At 43.1% G+C, this 19,627-nt stretch overlaps 1 protein-coding gene across 2 annotated transcripts in view; it reads right to left on the reverse strand.

The window, feature by feature from the left end:
• The window catches only part of LOC148326319 (low-density lipoprotein receptor-related protein 8-like), a 41,754-nt gene that overhangs the window by 2,918 nt on the left and 19,209 nt on the right, over positions 1-19,627 (reverse strand). For both annotated transcript variants that reach the window (XM_088310630.1, XM_088310629.1), the window contains exons 4-17: positions 19,232-19,357; positions 16,106-16,492; positions 14,199-14,321; positions 13,894-14,016; positions 11,096-11,215; positions 10,672-10,797; positions 7,559-7,730; positions 6,028-6,255; positions 4,326-4,444; positions 3,943-4,082; positions 3,243-3,384; positions 2,043-2,195; positions 1,326-1,595; positions 773-841 (exon numbers count right to left, since the gene is read on the reverse strand). In XM_088310630.1, the coding sequence (XP_088166756.1) occupies positions 773-841; positions 1,326-1,595; positions 2,043-2,195; positions 3,243-3,384; positions 3,943-4,082; positions 4,326-4,444; positions 6,028-6,255; positions 7,559-7,730; positions 10,672-10,797; positions 11,096-11,215; positions 13,894-14,016; positions 14,199-14,321; positions 16,106-16,492; positions 19,232-19,357 (2,298 nt within the window). The remainder of the gene's footprint in view (positions 1-772; positions 842-1,325; positions 1,596-2,042; positions 2,196-3,242; positions 3,385-3,942; positions 4,083-4,325; positions 4,445-6,027; positions 6,256-7,558; positions 7,731-10,671; positions 10,798-11,095; positions 11,216-13,893; positions 14,017-14,198; positions 14,322-16,105; positions 16,493-19,231; positions 19,358-19,627) is intronic.

Genomic DNA, 19,627 nt, shown 5'->3' on the forward strand with positions numbered 1-19,627 from the left:
ATCTGGCCTGTTTAACGTCAGGATACGAGCGCAGATCATGTGCTTAGTTTTCGTCGTTAGCTCGGTGCTGAGCAGCTCATCAATGCGCTAAGTAGGTCGTTACGAGTTAAAAGGCAACTAAGCTCTTATTTAGCTGGTCAGCTGTGACCGCATGCTTTTTTTTTTTTTTCCCAACCCCATGAAGCCGTGCATGATTTGCCTGCGCGGGCCACATAAAATGATGTGGCGGGCCGTAGCTGGCCCCCGGGCCTTGAGTTGGACACCAGTGCTGAAGAACGTTTTTTTTTTTTTTTGCTGGACCCCTGTGCAATACCGCGCTTGGATTTTTTTTTTTTGGGGGGGGGAACAGGGGAAACGGGAAATTTTGATAACTAAACATCTCTAATAACTTTGCAGTTGCGGGAAATGTCTCTACCAGTTCTGTACATCTATTTAGCTGCTTGTATTTTTAAAAAAAAAATGAATCCCTCTCTGACAAATGTGCCTGTCATATGCTTTCTTAAGTACACAGTACAAAAAAACCGTGTTTGCACACGAGCGGCTGCAGCAAAAACCAACACAACAGCGTGCCGAGTGAATAATGCAGCAATGTCAGACACACAAACTGTGACTCCCGAGAGACGTCGGCGAAGAGGACCGTAGGGTCAAACTTCTCTTCTGGCGCCACACTAGCTCATCGTGCACGGTCTATTTTGCAGACGAACTGCAGAGAGCCACCAGCAGACAAACACAGAGGACAAGCGTTTTTTTTAATTTTTTTTATGTGACTTACCAATGGGGATGACCACTCCTAAAACTGCCACTGTCAGGTTCTCTCCGAGGAGGAAATGTTCACTTCCAGCTGGAGGAAGACAAGAAGCATTAGAAGGATACGAGATGGGAGTGAGAGAGAGTGATGCAGTGTAAATAAGGAGGAGGAAGGAGAATTAAGGCATAAAACTTGTGTGAGCAACAATGAGCGATGAGAAGGAGACAGGAGAGGAGGGCAGAGGTCATAAAACAAAGTAGCTCCTTACGAGCTGCTTTCTACAAAGAGCTAAAGTGGTGGAATAAATCCGCAGTAAGAATTGAGAGGCCCGCGTGCAACCCTGAAGTGGCCATTGGGATTTTGCTTTGCTGAATCTTAAGTTCATCCATCTCGGCTCCATTAAGCTCCATCGTTATGCCTTCTCGTCTTTCAGCACAGTGGCGTTATTACAACTCGCTTACAGGAACGCACGCAGACGGGCGGCTCTGACATTCCGAATCGCTCTGTCGCTATTCATCCATCCAGCAATCGAAAGGGTGTCAGTCAAAGTAAAATTTGAATCGTGATGAATGCTTACAGTGTTGTGACACACTGCTGTCCGCTGCAGATGTGGTGGACTCCACGGTGACGGTGGCAGTTGAGTGCGATCCAAGCGCCTTGGACTCCTGCGACGACGGCGCCAGGAGCGTGCTGAGAGGCGTGTGCGGTTCCAGAGCAGGAAGGCGCGCTGTGGTCAAACGCGGGGTGGCATCTGCCTGCGATACTCCCTGTGAAGGTGGCAGATAGTCTTGGGTTGCCGTGGTTGCGGGTGTGAGCGCGTGAGAGGGGGGCTTGTCGTTTCTCGGCGCTGCGGGGAAAAAAATGTACATTTTTAGGAACGCACATGCCAGTGTTTTGAGGCAGTGATACATCAGGGATGGGCAAACTTTTTGATTGACGGGCCACAATGGGTTCTAGAATTTGACAAAGGGGCCGGACCAAGAGCAGATGGATGGAATGTTTTGGTAACCTCACCTCATCGGAGAAAAAAAAATACATTTAATTTTAAATGAAGATGAACAAAAGCATAACAACAATTCATATTATTTTTTTCAAGTTCGGCGGGCCGGATTAAAACGTTTAACGGGCCGCATGTGGCCCCCGGGCCGTAGTTTGCCCACACCTGGTTTAGATTGTGCAGGTGCATGAAAGTGAGTGTACACTCCTGCTGTTGAGACATAATACAGTTGTGATGTGCTCCACAAATCCCTTTAAGACCTGCTTATTTCCCATTTGCTCCACTCCAAAGTCTCACCTGGCACACAAGCCCTCATATCGGGGCCGAGGTCCTGTCCATCGGGGCACGCGCAGGTGTATTTAGGAGAGTGCTCGGTTATCTGTGGCGCCTTCAGACATAAATACTCACAGCCTCCGTTGGCCACGCTGCCCAGATTGCAGCTGTCTGGACCTGCACGTGGGGAACAGGACAATCCAGGAAGGAGTTAATGTTCCTAGATGAAATTTAGACCCAACAATCTATTCTCATTTTCTAACATTTCTGGCCACACAGCTTCCAGGACCTGAATGTGGATGTTCAATTTTTTTTTTTTTTTTCCAATCAGATTTGAGCCTCAGTGTGCTGCCATGTCAATCTGTCCTGTGCCTTCAGAATCAGTCGTGCTCGGCAATGAAACTTAAACTTTATTAGCCATGGGGGGCTCATTCTTGATTTCAAATGTGTCCTGGAAGGACACTAATATATTTAATAATTAGCATTTCTGGTAACTAAGTTGTATTTTCTTAGAAAAAAAATTCATTTTTTTTTTTTTGGGACGTTATTAGGTAAATATTGATTGCAAACTACGCTATATTGCACTTTTTGTGTACTATTGATTTTTCTATAATTTCCATGTGATCGTGGTGCTGTTAAGAATTGCATTCAGTCCACACTGAAGCCGGAATATATTCTACCACATACACGCTCATGAGAAAATGATTCGACCACTTTGTTTCTTGACTGGGAGCACTAAAGCGATCTTACTAAACTATTATGAGCTATTTTTGTTGTCATCATTATTTTTTTGGGCCCAAAAAAAATCTTAGTTGGACCCGGCATTAAAAATGAACAAAGGGTGGCCTAATATATTTTTTTTTGATGATTTGACATTAAATTGAGATTCAATTGACGTGCAAAGTCAGGCAACAAGCAAATTCAATACACAAAAACAAAGCAAATCAATCAATGAACTCATTCACAGCCATTGACGGGTAGAGAAGTCCAAAAAATTTGTTTTTAAAAATTCTGCGCGGGAAATCCAAGCGACAGCAGATTTGGTGGCTGCTTCGTATCTTGTCGAGAACGCCGCATTCGAGAACCTCACCTCATCATTTGTGTATGTGTGCGGGTTCACACAATCCCACAGAGTGGCCACAAAGACGCGCTTGAGCTCACAGCCAATCTCGGTGTCAGAGGAGTGCGACGTAGCACATGACAATGAAAAAGTCCCGCACGCACCTTGCGGCTGGCGCAGCTGGTGGAAGACTACGATGTCGTGCGGATCGTTGAGGTTGTCAGCCAGAGTGAGAACGTCTTGACCCGTCAGCCTATTGGCCATGAAGACCGACGCCTTGTCTCGGTCTGTCCAGTAGATACGATCCTGGAGAAGAATATTAACAGAAGAGAAATCTACATTTTAGGTCTGTGCCATTCATCAAACAAATATTTGACTCCGTCTAGTATTTCTTGAAGATTGTCTTTCAAATCCTCTGTAATCCTGCATTTTACGCCAACAGAACTCCGCGTCTGGAGGTTCGTTTTGCACTTGACATCTTTGGGCATATTTTATGGATACATATTACATTTTATCCATTACACTTATTTTCTCTCAATATAAAAACCGACACTGAATGAAATTTGGTGCACTAGTTACTTGAATATAGTTGACCTTTTTCCACTCATAAATGTTAGGTAGATTTTACAAGGAGAGTTTTTGAGTATTTACTTGCATAGTTTATTAATCGAAAAAAAAGTCTTGAGGAATGAACCCCCCGAACCTTCAGGGTGGGAAACAGCCGTTGTCTACCAACTAAGTCACGCCATGACAAATAATTCTAATAAGAGCCAGAAATAAAGATACCGTAGACGCTTGGCCGTGCAGGAACCTTGGAATCAAAAGTTGAGATTACATACTACAAATGTGTAAAATGACTCAAACCTCAAACACAGCCAGAGCGTAGGGATGTCCGAGCCTCTCCGCAGATGTCAGGTGCGTTCTGCGGTGAGCTCCGTTCAGGTCCACGCTGGCTATGTGGTGCAGCTTGGAGTCCACCCAGTACAGACGCCGGTTAGCAACATCTGAATACACAAACGGATCGTTTTGCCCACAAGGCCCGCTTGCACTCCGACCAGCAAATCCCGTCATTGATTATGTTAAAAAATCGGAGATTATCATGATTAGATGATCACAGGTTCTGTGTCGTGCATAAGCCGCGTGCAATGCTTAATTGGATTTCCGATGCATCGTTTGAGTTCAGTGGTCATTCTCCATCATATTTGACAGCACTGCATGGCTTGATAAGCAGCTGTTTTTGCTCTCACCTAGAGTGATGCCATTGGGCCATTCGATGTTATCAGCCACCAGCACCTGTCGGTCCACTCCGTTCATCCCGGCCTTCTCGATCTTGGCTCGTGTGCCCCAGTCCGACCAGTACATAAAACTGGATGGAACAAAGAATATTTAGTGGTTGGACTGGAGTGCAAATGGAGAAAAAAATATTGTATGTAAGTGTTCTGTGTTATTTTTGTTCTGTCATTTGATTACATAAAGCTACACGGGGGTATGTTTAAAAACAACTGCAATTGAACTGTTGTGCTTGTAGGTGTGAGTAGAGCTGAATGATTTTCGTAAAAAAATGCTGTTGTAAATTCCTCATGACTGCTTTATATACAGGTATTGGTTTGCTGTTTCATTCGTGTGTTTAACAACAGGCATATTTCCGGGCAGCTAATGGGTCCTTGTATTCACGTTAATTAATGTCAGGCATATTTTTGGACACCTAAAGGGTCCTAAAAGACGTACCAAGCTTATTAGCCGTTAGCAGCGGATGCGCGCCGTTACGTTTTTTCGTCGTGTATGCGCCAGGATCGAGTGAATTATTAAACTCTGTGGGATGGATTGGAGTGCCATTAAAGATACGTTGTTCTCTAGCCCCGTGTCCGGTCACGCTGATTGATTCGAGTGACTGTTTGGATGAGGCGCTCCGGTGACTCCCCCTAAATTCACACCCAGTCCCAGCTCTCCTTCTGACAGGTGTTGTGATTTGGATTTGATTCGTGATTTTCTTCAGAATGTATTGTGACATTTACACATATGGCAGAAAATGCCATGATACTATGAGAAATCATAAAAGCTATTACTGAAATCATGTAAGGACACACAGAAGATTTGCATATAGTACAAATAAAGTCCATACTGCTGCGGCACAAGATTATGTGTAGAATTCATTCATTTATTCGCACTACGGGTGACAGCGCGACATTTTATTTATTTTTGTCATTACGCCGCGAGTTAGTGTGACCTGCTTTGTGAGCACTGGCACAAGAGCTCTTTTTAAAAAAAAAAAAGTGCAACTTTGGCGATTGCAAAATGGCGGTAGCTGAGATCGCGATTTTGATCTCAAAATGATCAATTGTTCTGCCCTATGTGTGAGGATACAACAACTCGCTGGCAAGTCCACATCTTGAGGTTTATTTTCTAAGCAATGTTTTTTGTTTAAATTCTTTCAATTTGTAACAATGACCGCCATATGAGTGTTATTTTTGCTTTCTGTGTTTTGTTTACGCTGGTTTACATACACTCCCAGCTGCGTTCAGAATAATGTTGATATCAATCAACAATCCACTGCGGCAACATACTGTGATAAAAATGTCAATTTTCTGACACGATACATTTTCATGCAAATACAAGGCGTCACATTCCGTATTCTGTCTGCTCCATATTCTTCCTGAGCATGAATTATTAGTTCTGTTTCAAATGTCTTTATAGTGTTAGGACTCAGTCTGAGCGGCAAGCCTTTTGAATATGAATTTATGATTTTTTTTTTTGTGTCATCTGAATTCGAATCACCACAGGACACAAGAGGCAAAAGAACAACGGTTGGGAGGAAAGTTATTTTTCAAATGTCAAATGAGTCATAACTTGGTAGATGCAGGTACATACAGAAAAGATTTTCCATTTAATGTCATATTATGGGATGAATGACACACATTCCATACAAACTGCATGCAGCCTAAGCCTCACCCGTGATGAGGATCCAGCGCGATGGCTCTGGGCTCACTCAGATCAGTGTTGATGAGGACGCGCCTTTTGGTTCCGTCCACCGAGGCCACCGAGATGGATTTGTCGCCAGAGTCGGTCCAGTACAGGTTGTGTTGCAGCCAGTCCAGAGCAAGACCGGCTGGCGTTTGCAGCGTCGAATCCACCAGTTGGACCTGCTGAGACGGGTCACTGGCCTCGTGGATGAAGGCACTGCAGGAGCGCGTTCGCCATTAGGGATGTCAAATGGCGGCTATTTGAAGTAACTACTAATCTAACTGTCGACAAAGTGTTATCTAGCTTCAATAAGAAAAATGATATCAAATTTTACAACAGGTTATGTGCAACAGAACTGCAAAATGCTTTGGATCACTTTTTTTTGTTCTATTTAAAAACAATTTACATTATAAATCTCAAGTTTTACCATTTCATTGCTTGACTGTTAAATGTCAGGTTAAAAAAACAATGCCTTTATTTTATAACATATACAAAAAAACATGTATTAATGTTAAGTGGAGTCTAGAAAGATCATTTTTTTAATTTGCATGTAAGTAAAAAAGGTTGCTTAGTTTATTTATTTTTTTCTTATAGATTATTGCTAAAATTATACTTCCAAAGTATTGGCAACACCATTTGTCATTTTTATGTAACAGCATCTGCTGAAAGTAACTTGAAATCTTTTAAAATCAAGTCACCAGTAAATCAAGTAGAGTAAGTGACTTTTTCAAGAGAACTGTGGCAATTATAGGAAATGAACAACACTATTACAAAGCGGGATCTTTCGGGTTAAATCAATTTAGTTATTTAGCAACAATACGAGGCCTTCAAGCACTTACAATACCACAATGGAAGCAAATTAATTTATTAGCGGTTTAAACGGGTTATTTTCAGTGAGCCCTATTTTTTTACATTTTGTTCGCGGGATGCTGAAGCCTTGAGCTAAGCACTGAACAGGTTCATGCCGGGGTTAGAGTCCTTCTTGGATGGACCACTTATCAGAATAGACAAGGCCTCGCTCCGGGGCGGTCCCTGTCGCAAAAGATGTCATCATGACAGAGGTGTGAGGTGAGAGGAGGGCCGGACACACATGTTGCCAAGCAGCAATTTCCCTTTTACTATCCCTGGAGATCTCCATGTTTTATATAAAAAGAACACGCTGTTCCAATTAGAATTCACACTAGGGAGGAAATGAATTTGGGATAGTAACAAGGCGTCACAGCCAAGATTTGCCCAATTAGATGTCAGACGGTCAGATTGAAGATGGGCGAGGGGCGATACGGGGAATCGATACCAGGCATGATATTGTGTTCTCGCGGATGCCGCCGATACCAGCCAAAAATCGGACATTGAGTACGATTTCCTTGGCAGTAGTTGCCGCATATACTCGTAATCGGCGTTGGAATGAAACATCTTTGCTCACAAATTTTGTTTTATATCTAAAGTACATCGTTGAGTGAGCACTCATTCCGGTATCGATCTGAAAACAAGTGATATGGAACATCCTTCATGGTCATACCTGTAGATTTTCCGATGAAAGCGGTCACACCAGAAGACTCGATTATTAGCCACGTCGAGGTCTAGAGCCACAGTGTTCTTCTGCGTCGAAACCACCTGACTGTAGTCCCGCTTGACCAGGTCGATACGTCGGATCTCATGTCGGTTCGTGAACAGGAGATAAGGACTTTTTCCTGCACGCAAAGGCAGAAACGTTTGGACTGTTCTGTTTTTCAAATGCTAACTCTTAAGTCGAAAATTGGTATTCAGTTTTTTTTATTTTTTATTATTATTTTATTTTTACACGATTGCATTTTTTGTTGCTGAAAGCGTGTGAGCAAGGTCGTTACAAAACTGTAGAAGTTACAGTTTTGGTAATAGTGGATTAAGAAAATGCTAATGAGTTCTGGGGTGAAAAGTCTTATCAAAGTCAAAGTATGACTGGATTAAATTGAACGGATGTCCAGAAAAGCTTCTGCGGACTTTGCTGATTGATTATCTGCAGGAAATCTGAAAAACAGACAGGACACTGGCCCATGGGGAACAGGATTGAGAAACCCCTGGTTTAAATAATCACAAAGCCAACATTGGAAGATAGAAAAATACACACAAAATAAAAATAAAGTTAATTCTTAAATTCGACGTAGGAGCAATGTAGCAGTTAAGATAAAGTAAAAAAAAGCGGCATTTCGGTGTTATGCGGTCACAGCCCATAATCGAGTTTTCTTATAGTTCATTAGCGCTCATCGCCATTAGCAAAAAATTCGTCTTCACCCAAGTGTGTCCTTGTCGCAATTCGGGGGGGAAGTGACGCCTATTTTTAGAGCCCCTGTTTGGGATGAGGTCGTCCAGCTCACATTTGAATTAGCCCCTCGATTGAACAGGATCTTGCGGCGTATTTACAATGTGTTATTTTTTTTTTTCTCATTCCAGCCAGCCGGGAAAAAGCCAAATGGTTTGTCTGAGCCGAATGTTTTCCAGCAACTGGATGCAACCTTGTCACCGGACCTGTGCTTTTTACGCGTGGTAATAGGATGGCAACTGAACTGAATGGCGCTTTTCTCCAGAGGCGCACATGAGATTCTTGTTCTTTATGACTTCACTTGCCCCTGTTTTCCTTTCAGAAAGTCAGTGCCAAATATTTGTTGAATCACGCAGAAAAGAATGTTTCCCTTTCCTACGTTCTCCTGCTCGCTACTGCTGTTCAACGGGAGTTGTTTCAATGACAAGGAAATGCTGGTTTGAAGGACTACCGCAGCAGTCGCCCTTCACTCGAGAACAGCGTGGAGCCGCTGCTGCTCGTGACACACATCTCGACATTCCGTTGTCCCGCCGTAGCAGTGTTAGCAAACACAGCGGAAGTCGCGCAGAGACAAACACACACCTGGGCTTTCAGTGAATTTCCAATTAGCTCGACTTGATTAAATCCCGCTCATAATAGGATCATTTATGACACCACGGCTGGAGAAATAATTTACAGACACACCATTACGCACTATTGGGTGTTGGACGAACTTGACTCACGAGAGCTAGCCTCTCTTAAAAAGTCCGTCTTGGAAATGGCCTTACAGGTATACCTGCAATCAAATCTTCACTTTTCCCTCCTGTGGCCATCGTGGCTTAAAAAAGCAAGAGTATATTTGAGAGTTTAGAACGGTCGCCGGATCAGAATGTCCGGCCAGGCCCTGCCGTCTTACAAGTATCGAATCACAGAATACGTTCGTCACCTTCAACGCTGGGCCTGCCTGAAGGCCTTACTGTCACCAACTCGTGATCTGATTGGCTATCGCAACCTTAGAGCAACGCAAGAGCCTGTTGACTCAAACAGCACCAAAGCCATTATGAAATCTGCCTGGTAACAAGCTAGCTGAATTCTCATTGGATAAAAACTCACCTAAAAATAATATAACATGAATGTGGGGGGGGGGGATAAATATATTATTTATTTATATATACATATATATTAGGGAAGTCAAAATTATTTTTAATGGAGCTAAATATTTAAAACCATTTAACACCGTTTCATTGACTTAAAAAAAATATTTACTGTTGTAATGTAATTTACTATATATATGGTCATGTGTTCTTGAGTTTTTGGCTATTCTAGGCCAGCAGAAAAGTCCTTGAAGGCCTTGACCTCGCCATCGCTACAATTTACACACTCATACGAACGCTGTGCTGCGTTCCATTGGATGAAAAATCATCTTAGCGTAATTGGAAGAAAAAAAGGAAAAGCCCGAGAGCCACAAGGCCGAGTGGAAGTGACAACATTTCATTTGACTACATCTAGCTAATTAAGAAACAGTTTAGGGGGAAATGTGTAAACAGAATCTGGCGTCTCTTTATATTCTCTTCTAAATATTGCTCATGTTTGGAGATCATAACATGAATTGGCCTTTCATCAGTCCACTTAGTTCAGTACAAATTTATAGTTAACTGGAGGACGGCTTAAATGTGATTTGCGCTTCACCGTGGCTCAGCGAGGTTTCCCTCAAGTGTTGCGACGCTGAATCTGAACTAAGCACGACTGAATGTGTCACTCGCGGACCTGTTTACTTATTTTTCAATTTGAGACTCGGCTCCCCCGGCAACCGTGTCGAATGATCCTGTGCACAGTAATTTCAAGAACCTCACATGACTTATTGTTGTTAGGCGAGTTTGACGCTGTGGAACAATGCCATTATGAAAGGAAATATCTTATTGTTAAAATTATAACCAAGGTGGTAATCGATTTGGATTATTCATTATAGTTTTTTATTTTGTGTCTACTTTATTTTTAGTTTCTCTTTTCCAGATTTTTTTATTAGTTTTAGTTTTATATATTTTTTTTTATGACAAATTATTCAAGTGCTTGTAAAAAAAACCTTCCTTTTGCTTCTTTACAAAGAATTCAAATGAACCCGGAAAGATCACGTTTGATATCAAATAACGAAAACCAAAGTATTTTTTAAACCATTTTTATTCCAGTTAATTGATGAAAAAAAATATTTGTGTTTTTTTTTTCTTCCTTATGTGGATTTAAAACCACGTGTTCCATGCTAAATGCGCCTCATCGATAAAATCTCTCAATGTAAATAAACCCTCTGATGTCACACAACCCGCTCTTCTTCATCAACGAACGATTTTCGCACTCACCCTCCGCCTTGCAGGTCTTTGTGACGGGATCCATCTCGTAGCCTTCGGAGCATTCGCACTTAAAATCCCCCTTGTAGTTGATGCAGATTTGGCTGCAAGCGTCCGGGTTCTCACATTCATCAATGTCTGCGGCGAGGAGAGGAACCAGAGGTTATCAATCAACGAGATTGATTCACCCTCAAGGAACGGCACCGGATGAGTGAAGTTCATACATTTCCCAAAGAGCAACTATTTTCGGAGGATGATCTGGTGCTAGAGCTGATGGAAAGAAGACATCCTATATTTTCTACGTCAACGACTCTAATCTACTCTTTGAAACGTCTGTGTTAAAAGGGGCGGGGCTAAGTGTACTAGAATGGTCAAACGACAGACGAAGAGCTGCTCAAGCAACACGCACTCGGTGGGTCGCCATGTGTAAAAATACCTCCGCAAGTCTTCTTATCCAGTAGCTGGTAGCCGGCGGGGCATTGGCACTCGAAGCCGATGGGTCGGTCCATGCAGACGTGAGAGCAGCCGCCGTTGTTGATCATACATTCGTTAAGCCCTTGGGAAAACAAGCAACGCGGTCAATCAGAAAGAAGATCGCGAGATACGGCCATTGGATTTATATCAAAGAAGACTCGGTTGGTGGAGCAAAAAGAGATGTCGGATGTTGGGTAAAGATGGAAAAACATGAGGAATGTCATCTTCAAACAATGTCATGTTATCTCTGGGCTTGTACTGCCAGCTCTGATTCCACTTTTTTTTTCAGACTCTCGCAGAAAATCAAAGAGACTCATTATCACTGAGCGCTTCATGCACTGACGACGAGATGCCAGTTATGGAGTCAGACAGAACTGGAGACCTGATGCGTTTCAATTCGCTCTCATTAATTGGAAGAAGGCGCCACAGGGGGGAGGGACTGCTTAGCACGTCCGCCTCACAGTGCAGAGGTCCGGGGTTCGATTCCGGCTCCAGAGTGAAGTTTGCATTTTTTCCCCTGTGCCTGCGTGGATTTTCTCTGAAGCAACCAGTTCAGGGTGTGCCTCGCCTCCTGCTCGAAGATGGCTGGGATAGGTTCCAGCATGCGGATAATGAATGGAAGAAAACCGGAAGTGGGGTTTCAATCAAGGTTCTTATAGGAAATAAGAACTGACTAAAAAAAAAAAAAAACTTCAACTAAAAAAATAACTGAATCTACATCTGACATTTCTAAAACTATAATTCTTGTGAAAATCTAAAAAAATGTATCATACACAATGATGTATTTTTGGTTGGCTGTCCTGAAGTCGAACGGTCGTTTGAGAATTGTAATTTACTATTATATTTCATTACACAATACTTTGTGGCCTATTTATTTGACCTATGTTGTAAATATTAAAAATGAAAATAAAACTAATACTAAAACTAAAAAAAAATTAACGTAAAAAATATGTATTAAAAAAAAAACTGACACAAAAATGAATTCAAACTGACTGAATAAAAAAAACAGACAACAAATCAAGATGAAACAAAAAGTAACTATTTTGACAATTTCAAAACTATTCTAACCCAGGCTCAAATATAACACGATACACTATTTCTGTATTTCTCACAACAGTCATTACCAGTCAGGAATACACACTATTAGTCACTATTACACGTCAAGGCAGACCAGATTTAAAAGCTGCTCATAATTTGGGGAGGCGGAGTCAGGCCTTGCGCAAACAAATTTGCACGGCTGCAAAATTAACTAAAAAAAAAAAAAAAAGGATTCAATTACTAAAGAAACAACACTCCCAAGAATGAGACCACGGATATTGAACACTGCCAAACAGCATCCTTATTTAATCCATTTACGACTGCTCTTTATTTGTTACCCACTCGAGCTGCCTTTGAAAGCAGGGACTACGTTCACTCCGTTCGACAGTTGCGCTTGAATGAATTTACTGGCACCTTCGGATTCTTTTTTTGCTACAAAGACGGAGAATCATCTCTGCTTCAAATTTTTCAGTTATTTGCCAACATTTTGCGTTTGGTCTAATAAGCACTGCATATTTCATAAACATTGTTATTCTCTTAAAACACTCAGCAAGCCAGCTTTAAAAAAAAATCGCCATCCCTCACTCAATACGATGAGTGACAGCACTCGGGTCTCCTTCACTTCTCTTCCTTCTGAAGTGTCGTGAAAACGAAAAGAGCTCAATGACAGCAATTTCCGTGATCGGTAATTGCTCTTTTTTGGACCTGGACTGAGTTTCTTAAAGCGTTCCAGAGGGCAAGCGGGAATATATTTTTACGAGAAATTCCATCAAGCACAGTCGTGATTTACAGGTCACCTTTCGATTGCCGTGAGCCCAACATCCTCTGCATTCTCCCGACGCCTCCGCCAGCTCTTTTTCACCATGACAACCCATCACGAGGTGGCCATTTTCAAGAGTTTCTCGCAGCCAAAGCATGAATGGAGAGTGCTGCGTTAACAGTCGACCGGCGTGCTAAGTAATGAGTCTGCACGGTCGACGCCATTATTCCTAATGAGCTGGGAAACGACATGCTGGGAACGCACCGAGCAATGCCTGGCGTCTATTCTCCCTGATGGAAGTCGGATGTCGCAAATGCAGACGCGCGTTTTTTTTTTTGTCTCGAGTGTTTCAGTGCGGGATTGTAGCATGTGGGTGGTTTTTGTGCGCAGTTGGAGGAACATCTTGGAAATGAATGGTTGAGAGGGCACAGAAATGAGCAGTGTGTGTGTGTCAAGACTTTTTAACAAGCTGTGAACAAAATGCAGATGAAGGACAATGGGAGGGAAATACAAGGTCATGGGAAAACAAGGACAAGAGATGCTAATTCGTAATTAGCGTCCCTGGCGCAGGTTAGCATTCCTTGCTCAGTGTGGAGAATAACGTTAGATTGAATTTTTTATTTTAAAGGGATCCGCTGACAAGGTCCCGATGAAGAGATGAAGTCAAGTGTCGACAGCAACCGACATGCAGAACGGAGGGATTATCACTTAATGGGCTGCTTTAATGGGCTTGAATTTATCGATGTGTAAATAAATTGAAACACTTTAAAAGTACACGGTTGACAAAACTTTGCTGACACACGTGAACAAATGGTTGAATAAACTCACAATTCAGCTTGTGGCAAATATTTGTGGAAATATTGGCATTTGTATTATGTAAGGTGATTTTAGTTAACAAAAACTAAGAAAATAAGTAAAAATTGGATGTCCATTTTGCCCCCCAAAAAAATATATCCTCTTACCACACTCTTTTTTGGGCTCATCTGATCTGTCCTTGCAGTCCTTGATCGAGTCACACACTTTGGAACGATCGATGCACTCCCCGTTCTTGCACAAGAACTTCAGGGGGCCCTCACATTTCGTGGCTGCGGCAGAGAAACAGACCAGAAGTCAAACATTGTGTGAGAATCTGTTTGCGCGGGACTTGAAAGAGCGTCAAAGCACTCGAGAGAAATAGTCAACAAATAGCGAGCCGAGCACATTCAAAATGAACCCTCCAAATAAAACACGGCAAAGAAACAGAGAGAGAACGTCAAAGAGAACCCACCGTTGACGCAGCCGGATTCATCGCTGTGATCGGGGCAGTCGTTGATCTTATTACACTGCTTGGTGCCGTGGATGCAAGAACCATCACCGCACTGGAACTCATCAGGACGGCAGGTCAGCAGGGCTGCGTGCCGAGAAAAAACACACACACAAAAAGACTACTTTTGAACGTGTCAAGAGGAACAAAACATCAAGAGGTCCATTTCAAAGTGAGACCATTTTCTTCTTGATTGCCACAAAGTGAGATTTCAAAACAGGGAGAGTCCAGAGAATTTTGGGTGTACCCTGGACAGAAACAATCTAAGTAAACACAGGTAGCAATTTTGCTATTTTTGATCGGTATACTTGATGTGCTTCGACCTGAAAAGTCAAGAACTATCGGGCCTCTCGCGTGCGGAATTTAAAGGGAATGAAAGTTAGCTGTGTTCACGCCCAAAACGCCGCAAAATACCCTTTTTCAAATCCACCACACTGCGCCCGCTTGCGCGTAGCATACAAAAATACGTACACAAGGTCTAACCCGCCACTGCACCGAGTCAGACTTTCTCTCAGCACATTTAAATGTTGGATACGACAGAGGGCAGCACGGTAGAAGACAGGTTAGCACGTCCGTGTCACAGAACAGAGGTGCAGGGTTCGATTTCTGTGCCTACGTGGGTTTTTTTTTCTGGGTACTCCGGTTTACGACCACATTCCAAAAACCATGCTTGATAGATTGATTGGACACTTTAAATTGCCCCAAAGTATGAGTGTGAGCGTTGACGTCTGTTCGTCTCCGTGTGCCCTGCGATCGGCTGGCAACCAGTCCAGGGTGTGCCCCCGCCAACTGCCCGAAGACAGCTGGGATAAGCTCCAGCGAGCCCAGAAACCCCGTGAGGAGAAGCGGGCGGCTCGATCCGACAGACTCAAGAATCAACAGTCAGCTGATAGTAAAAAAGTGGCCATTATGAATCAAAGCGGGCCAATTTCAGAACAGGTGGTGCAAAATGCAAAATGTTAATTTAATGCGTGATCATCCTTCTGATGGAATAACAGACAGGTAGCGAAAGTCAGAAAGTCACGAGTGACCTCGAGAGAAAAGCAATTCCCAGATCTCTTCTACACGTCGCTCACATGACACCGGACGAGCAGACTTGATGTGCGCGTCACACATCGCCCTAATGGCATGTGAGACTATCTCAGCTTCACACTCAACCGCAGTGCAACAAGAGCTTCAGGGTTGCCCTCGGCCCTGGCCAGAGATGAGATGAGGAAAATCGGCTTTATCGCAATGTCCCCATCTTCACACTGGATTTATTTAGACAGACACATCCTTTATTGGACGCAGCTCGTTGCCTGAAGAGGAGAAAAGGTGATAAATGACGAAATATCACTCTTAGAGGGTGGGAAAAACTTTGAGGGAGTATAACTGAAGTGAAATAAAACAATAATAAAATAGATGTTGCTCTTCGATAAAGAGAAAATAATCCAAAAAAAAAAAAAAAGTACCGAGATTTTTTTTTTTTCTTTTTTTCCGCCTTTCATGTTGTTCATGCTCGGTAAGACAAGCGACATACAAGCGCCACCAATGTTACATAATGTCATATTAGCATTGTGCAGTGCAAATCTGACTTGCAAATGAGCGAGGCTGGAGTTAGAACAGACGACGCAGAGAAAAATTAGGATTTGAATCATGTAAAGCCGGAGATGCGGTGCAGGTCGACAGCAACGTAAATCCGGTGAAAAATCTGAGAGTGAAATATTGGGCATAAAATTCTTTGGGTAAATTTGAAATGTAAAATGCACTCTACGAATTTATTGTGTACTTTAACCCAATGAGTCAGTCATTTTGCGATCTCTTCATGGCATCATGGTCATTTTTGACACAAGACGACATAGCGGTCAAAAGAAAGAAAATCAGAAACTCACGGCAGTCGGACTCGTCCGACTTGTCCTTGCAGTCAGGATCGCCGTCACATTTCCAGCTTAGCCGCACGCACTCCCCGTTGGCACAATGGAACTCGTCGGCAGTGCAGTTGGCCCTGCGGTTCGCCAGATGAACGCCGTCGCCGCCGCAGCGCTCGGGCCCCTCGTCCGAACTATCCGCGCAGTCGGGATCGCCGTCGCAGCTCCACATGAGCGGCACGCACTCCGAATTGTTGCAGCGGAGATGATTAGGCCCGCAGGTGAGAGGCGACGTACACTTGAGCTCATCGCTGCCGTCGCCGCAGTCATCGTCGCCGTCGCACACGTGGACGACAGCCAAGCACTTACGGTTGGCACACATGAACTCGCCAGCGGGGCAGGCTTTGGCGTCTGATGACGGAAAGAACAGAAACAGAACCATGAAAAATAAATCATCGGGTCAAGGAGCGCGTCTGGTCTCCGTTCATCACGTTTAACAGAAAGATATGACGTGTATAAAGGTGTGTGAGGTTAAATGTTATTTTTGTGTGGAACTTGATTAAACAGAATTGTGTCATCATTTCACTCATCCAGTTTATCGGTAACGACAATTTTCACATGATGATGATTTATTTCATGGTCTTAAAGGGATCTTGTTGACATGGGCGTGTCGACACGTCAACCACCGGAAATCGTCGCGGCGGCTATAATTCACCGCTCACCCGAACAATAGCAGAAATCTCCATAAGGTTGTTAATTTTATCTCTGCATTATGTAAAAGTCAAATCTGATTGATTTTAGAGAGGAAAAAAAAAAATATTGGCTCTCAAAGTGGGTCACCATCCGCAACCCGGGGCGGCCCTCCTTTTCTGAGAAAAACAGAACAGTGACAGTCACACTCTCAAAGAGTGACATCAAGAAAACCCTTCCAGTGTCTCCGCACAAAAGTATATTTTTACTTTTTTTTTTATTTAAGTCTAACAATATCATTTTTGACCTGCACATCCAAAACACTGATGACCCAGTTGACATTTTTACCCCTTTGTGATCACCGTAATCTCTGGACCATAAACCGCACCTGGATATAATTATGTGGCGTATTTTCTGAACTATAGAGCGCCCCTTCTGGTGTAAGAAAAACCCACAGAAAAGCTGCACCGTTGTATTAGCCGTGTGGTTCAAAATCACGGAAAAAGGTAGCGGCTTATAGTCCGGAAAATACGATACCTAACCGGGATCTCAAGGCATTGTGAGCACATTACTCAAAACTAATTTGACAAGATTTTCTTGACTAACAATTTATAAAGGGTTGATGGAGAATGTTTTTGAACGTCCCGGTTTAAATCTCATGTTTTTGTGTCAGTGTCGTAGTGAGCTGGATATTGCCATGCGAATGTGGTACAATTTCTCGATTATTACGATTAACTCGATTCTGGCAGACAAGCAACAATCTGCATTTGACCGAAGGTCACAGGCACGGATAACGCAGACATTTGTGAAAAATGTGGATGAGTCAATTAACAGGAATCCCTTCGTGCAATTTATTCTTTCAAATCTACAGCAGGCAACAACAGTCTTCAAGTCGAGTTATTTTAAACTGCTCAGAGTGTTGGGGCTCGCGCAGGTTGGCCGTGAAATTTGTGTACACAAGAACCTTGGCAAAAAAGAGGGGGAAAAAAAGTGGAATACTTTGCTCACAGCGAGAAGGATTAAGGCCAAGCACACATGAGAAAAGCACTAAGAATAAACTTAACTTGAGTGAGTTGTCATGTAAATTCATGAAATTAAATTAGGGTGGATTGGCTACAGGGTGTTTTTTTTTTTTTTTTACCCCTCTCCTATTCAGACGAGTGACACTTATTCAAACTTGGCCAACAGCAGAATGATTTGGCGGAGGACACGTGGAGTGAAAATACTGACAACCAGTCCAGGATGTACCCCGCCTATCCGGGGCTCAAGAGTAAATTTGACGTCTGACAACAACATGGATAAAAACAAGCAGTGCAACAAGCGGTCACTTGTAACAATATAGTATTTTTTTATCTTCTCATTCCAAACTCAAACACAAACAGCTCGGAAGTGAAACCTGCGACCAGTTGCTCATCTCAGGACTTCTTCCTCACCTATTTTCATGACTGTAAATGTGAAGCTGAAGCTGTAACATTAAGAGTGATGTCAGAAAAGGACAAAAAATGATTTTCACAGAAGCATTCTCAGTGGGAAAATGCAGCAAAAGTCATCAAGCTAAGAAGGAATTAGCGCTAAAGTCAATTATTAGTTTCTCTCTCGCGCGTGTGTGCGTGTGTGTGTAGTACACTATTCAGGCTTTGAGTCTTGTTAGGTTAACAAGAAATTGTCGAAAATTCAGCAAGACACTTAATTTGTGTGTTGTTCTGTTTGAAATGCTCCCATGGAAAAAAAGAAGATGTATTGTACTCCCAACACAAATTGCTCAATGTGAACACCCACACAAGCACAAAAATTCCACTTAGGAAAGCAAATACCTGCATCCTGTTTTTTTTTCTCCCCGTGTTTTACTCCTAGTGTGTATTTTCCTGCCGCATGCCATTTTGCAGGATCATCAAAGTCTAAACACCACACCCCCAGCAGCCTCAATCTCCTTCTCTTGACGTGAAGAGGCAAGAGGCAGAGGAGGATTCTTCACGGTGCCTTCGAAGTAGGCCAAGGAAGAAGATCCCTGCGGGGAGGTGTGGGGGGGGGGGATGCAGGCTAATGACGGAATCGTCTCATTGGCTGCTTGGGTGGCGATGTCACGAATCACAGCTCTGATGGCCCCCGCAGAAGACTTCTGGTTTCAAGTGTAATGACACTGACATAAGCCCCCCCCCCCCCTAAATGAACAGAAAGCCGCCAACCCGCAGGTGCCCATCACAAATGAGCACTGCATCACTTGCTTGTCATATATATATATATATATATATATATATATATATATATATGTATATTTTTTTCAAATTGACGACTTTATCGAGTGGAATTCGATTAATTGTTCATCTCCACTCTGGAAGAAAAGGCAGGGCTTATAAACTTGTGAAAAGGTGACCAGGCCACAATGAGAGCAGCAAGGGTTTAGACGTACACACGCAAAATTATTCCGTCAATTCCATTTTAAAACAGTGAGAAACTCACCAGATGCGCAATCCTCCTCATCCGCCCCGTTCTCACAATCCCTCTCGCCGTCACATCGCCACGACAGTGAGACACACTTATTGGATCCCCCACAGTCGAATTTCTCTGGTGGGCAAGTCTGCTTGCCTGTGGGCAAGAGAGGAAAGTGATAAGACGATTACTGCAATGTTTTTGTTTTTTTTAGCACCATGGATACAAAAACAATGCATAAACCAGCGCAGGACACACCAGAAATGGCCTTCAAGATGCGACTAAATGTCAAAATACAATGTAATATAAAGGAACGCTTTGGAGGAGGAAGTGCACAGTTGGCTGCAAATGAAAAGGACAACTCGGCGCCCTCCTCCTTTCCATGCCAATCTGTTCTTGTTGGCAGCGGGTGGGTTTGATCCAGAT

The sequence above is a fragment of the Idiotropiscis lumnitzeri genome, chromosome 12, assembly GCF_059441095.1.
Source record: "Idiotropiscis lumnitzeri isolate Australia: NSW breed Sydney's pygmy pipehorse chromosome 12, RoL_Ilum_1.0, whole genome shotgun sequence".
Classification (NCBI taxonomy): Eukaryota; Metazoa; Chordata; class Actinopteri; order Syngnathiformes; family Syngnathidae; genus Idiotropiscis; species Idiotropiscis lumnitzeri.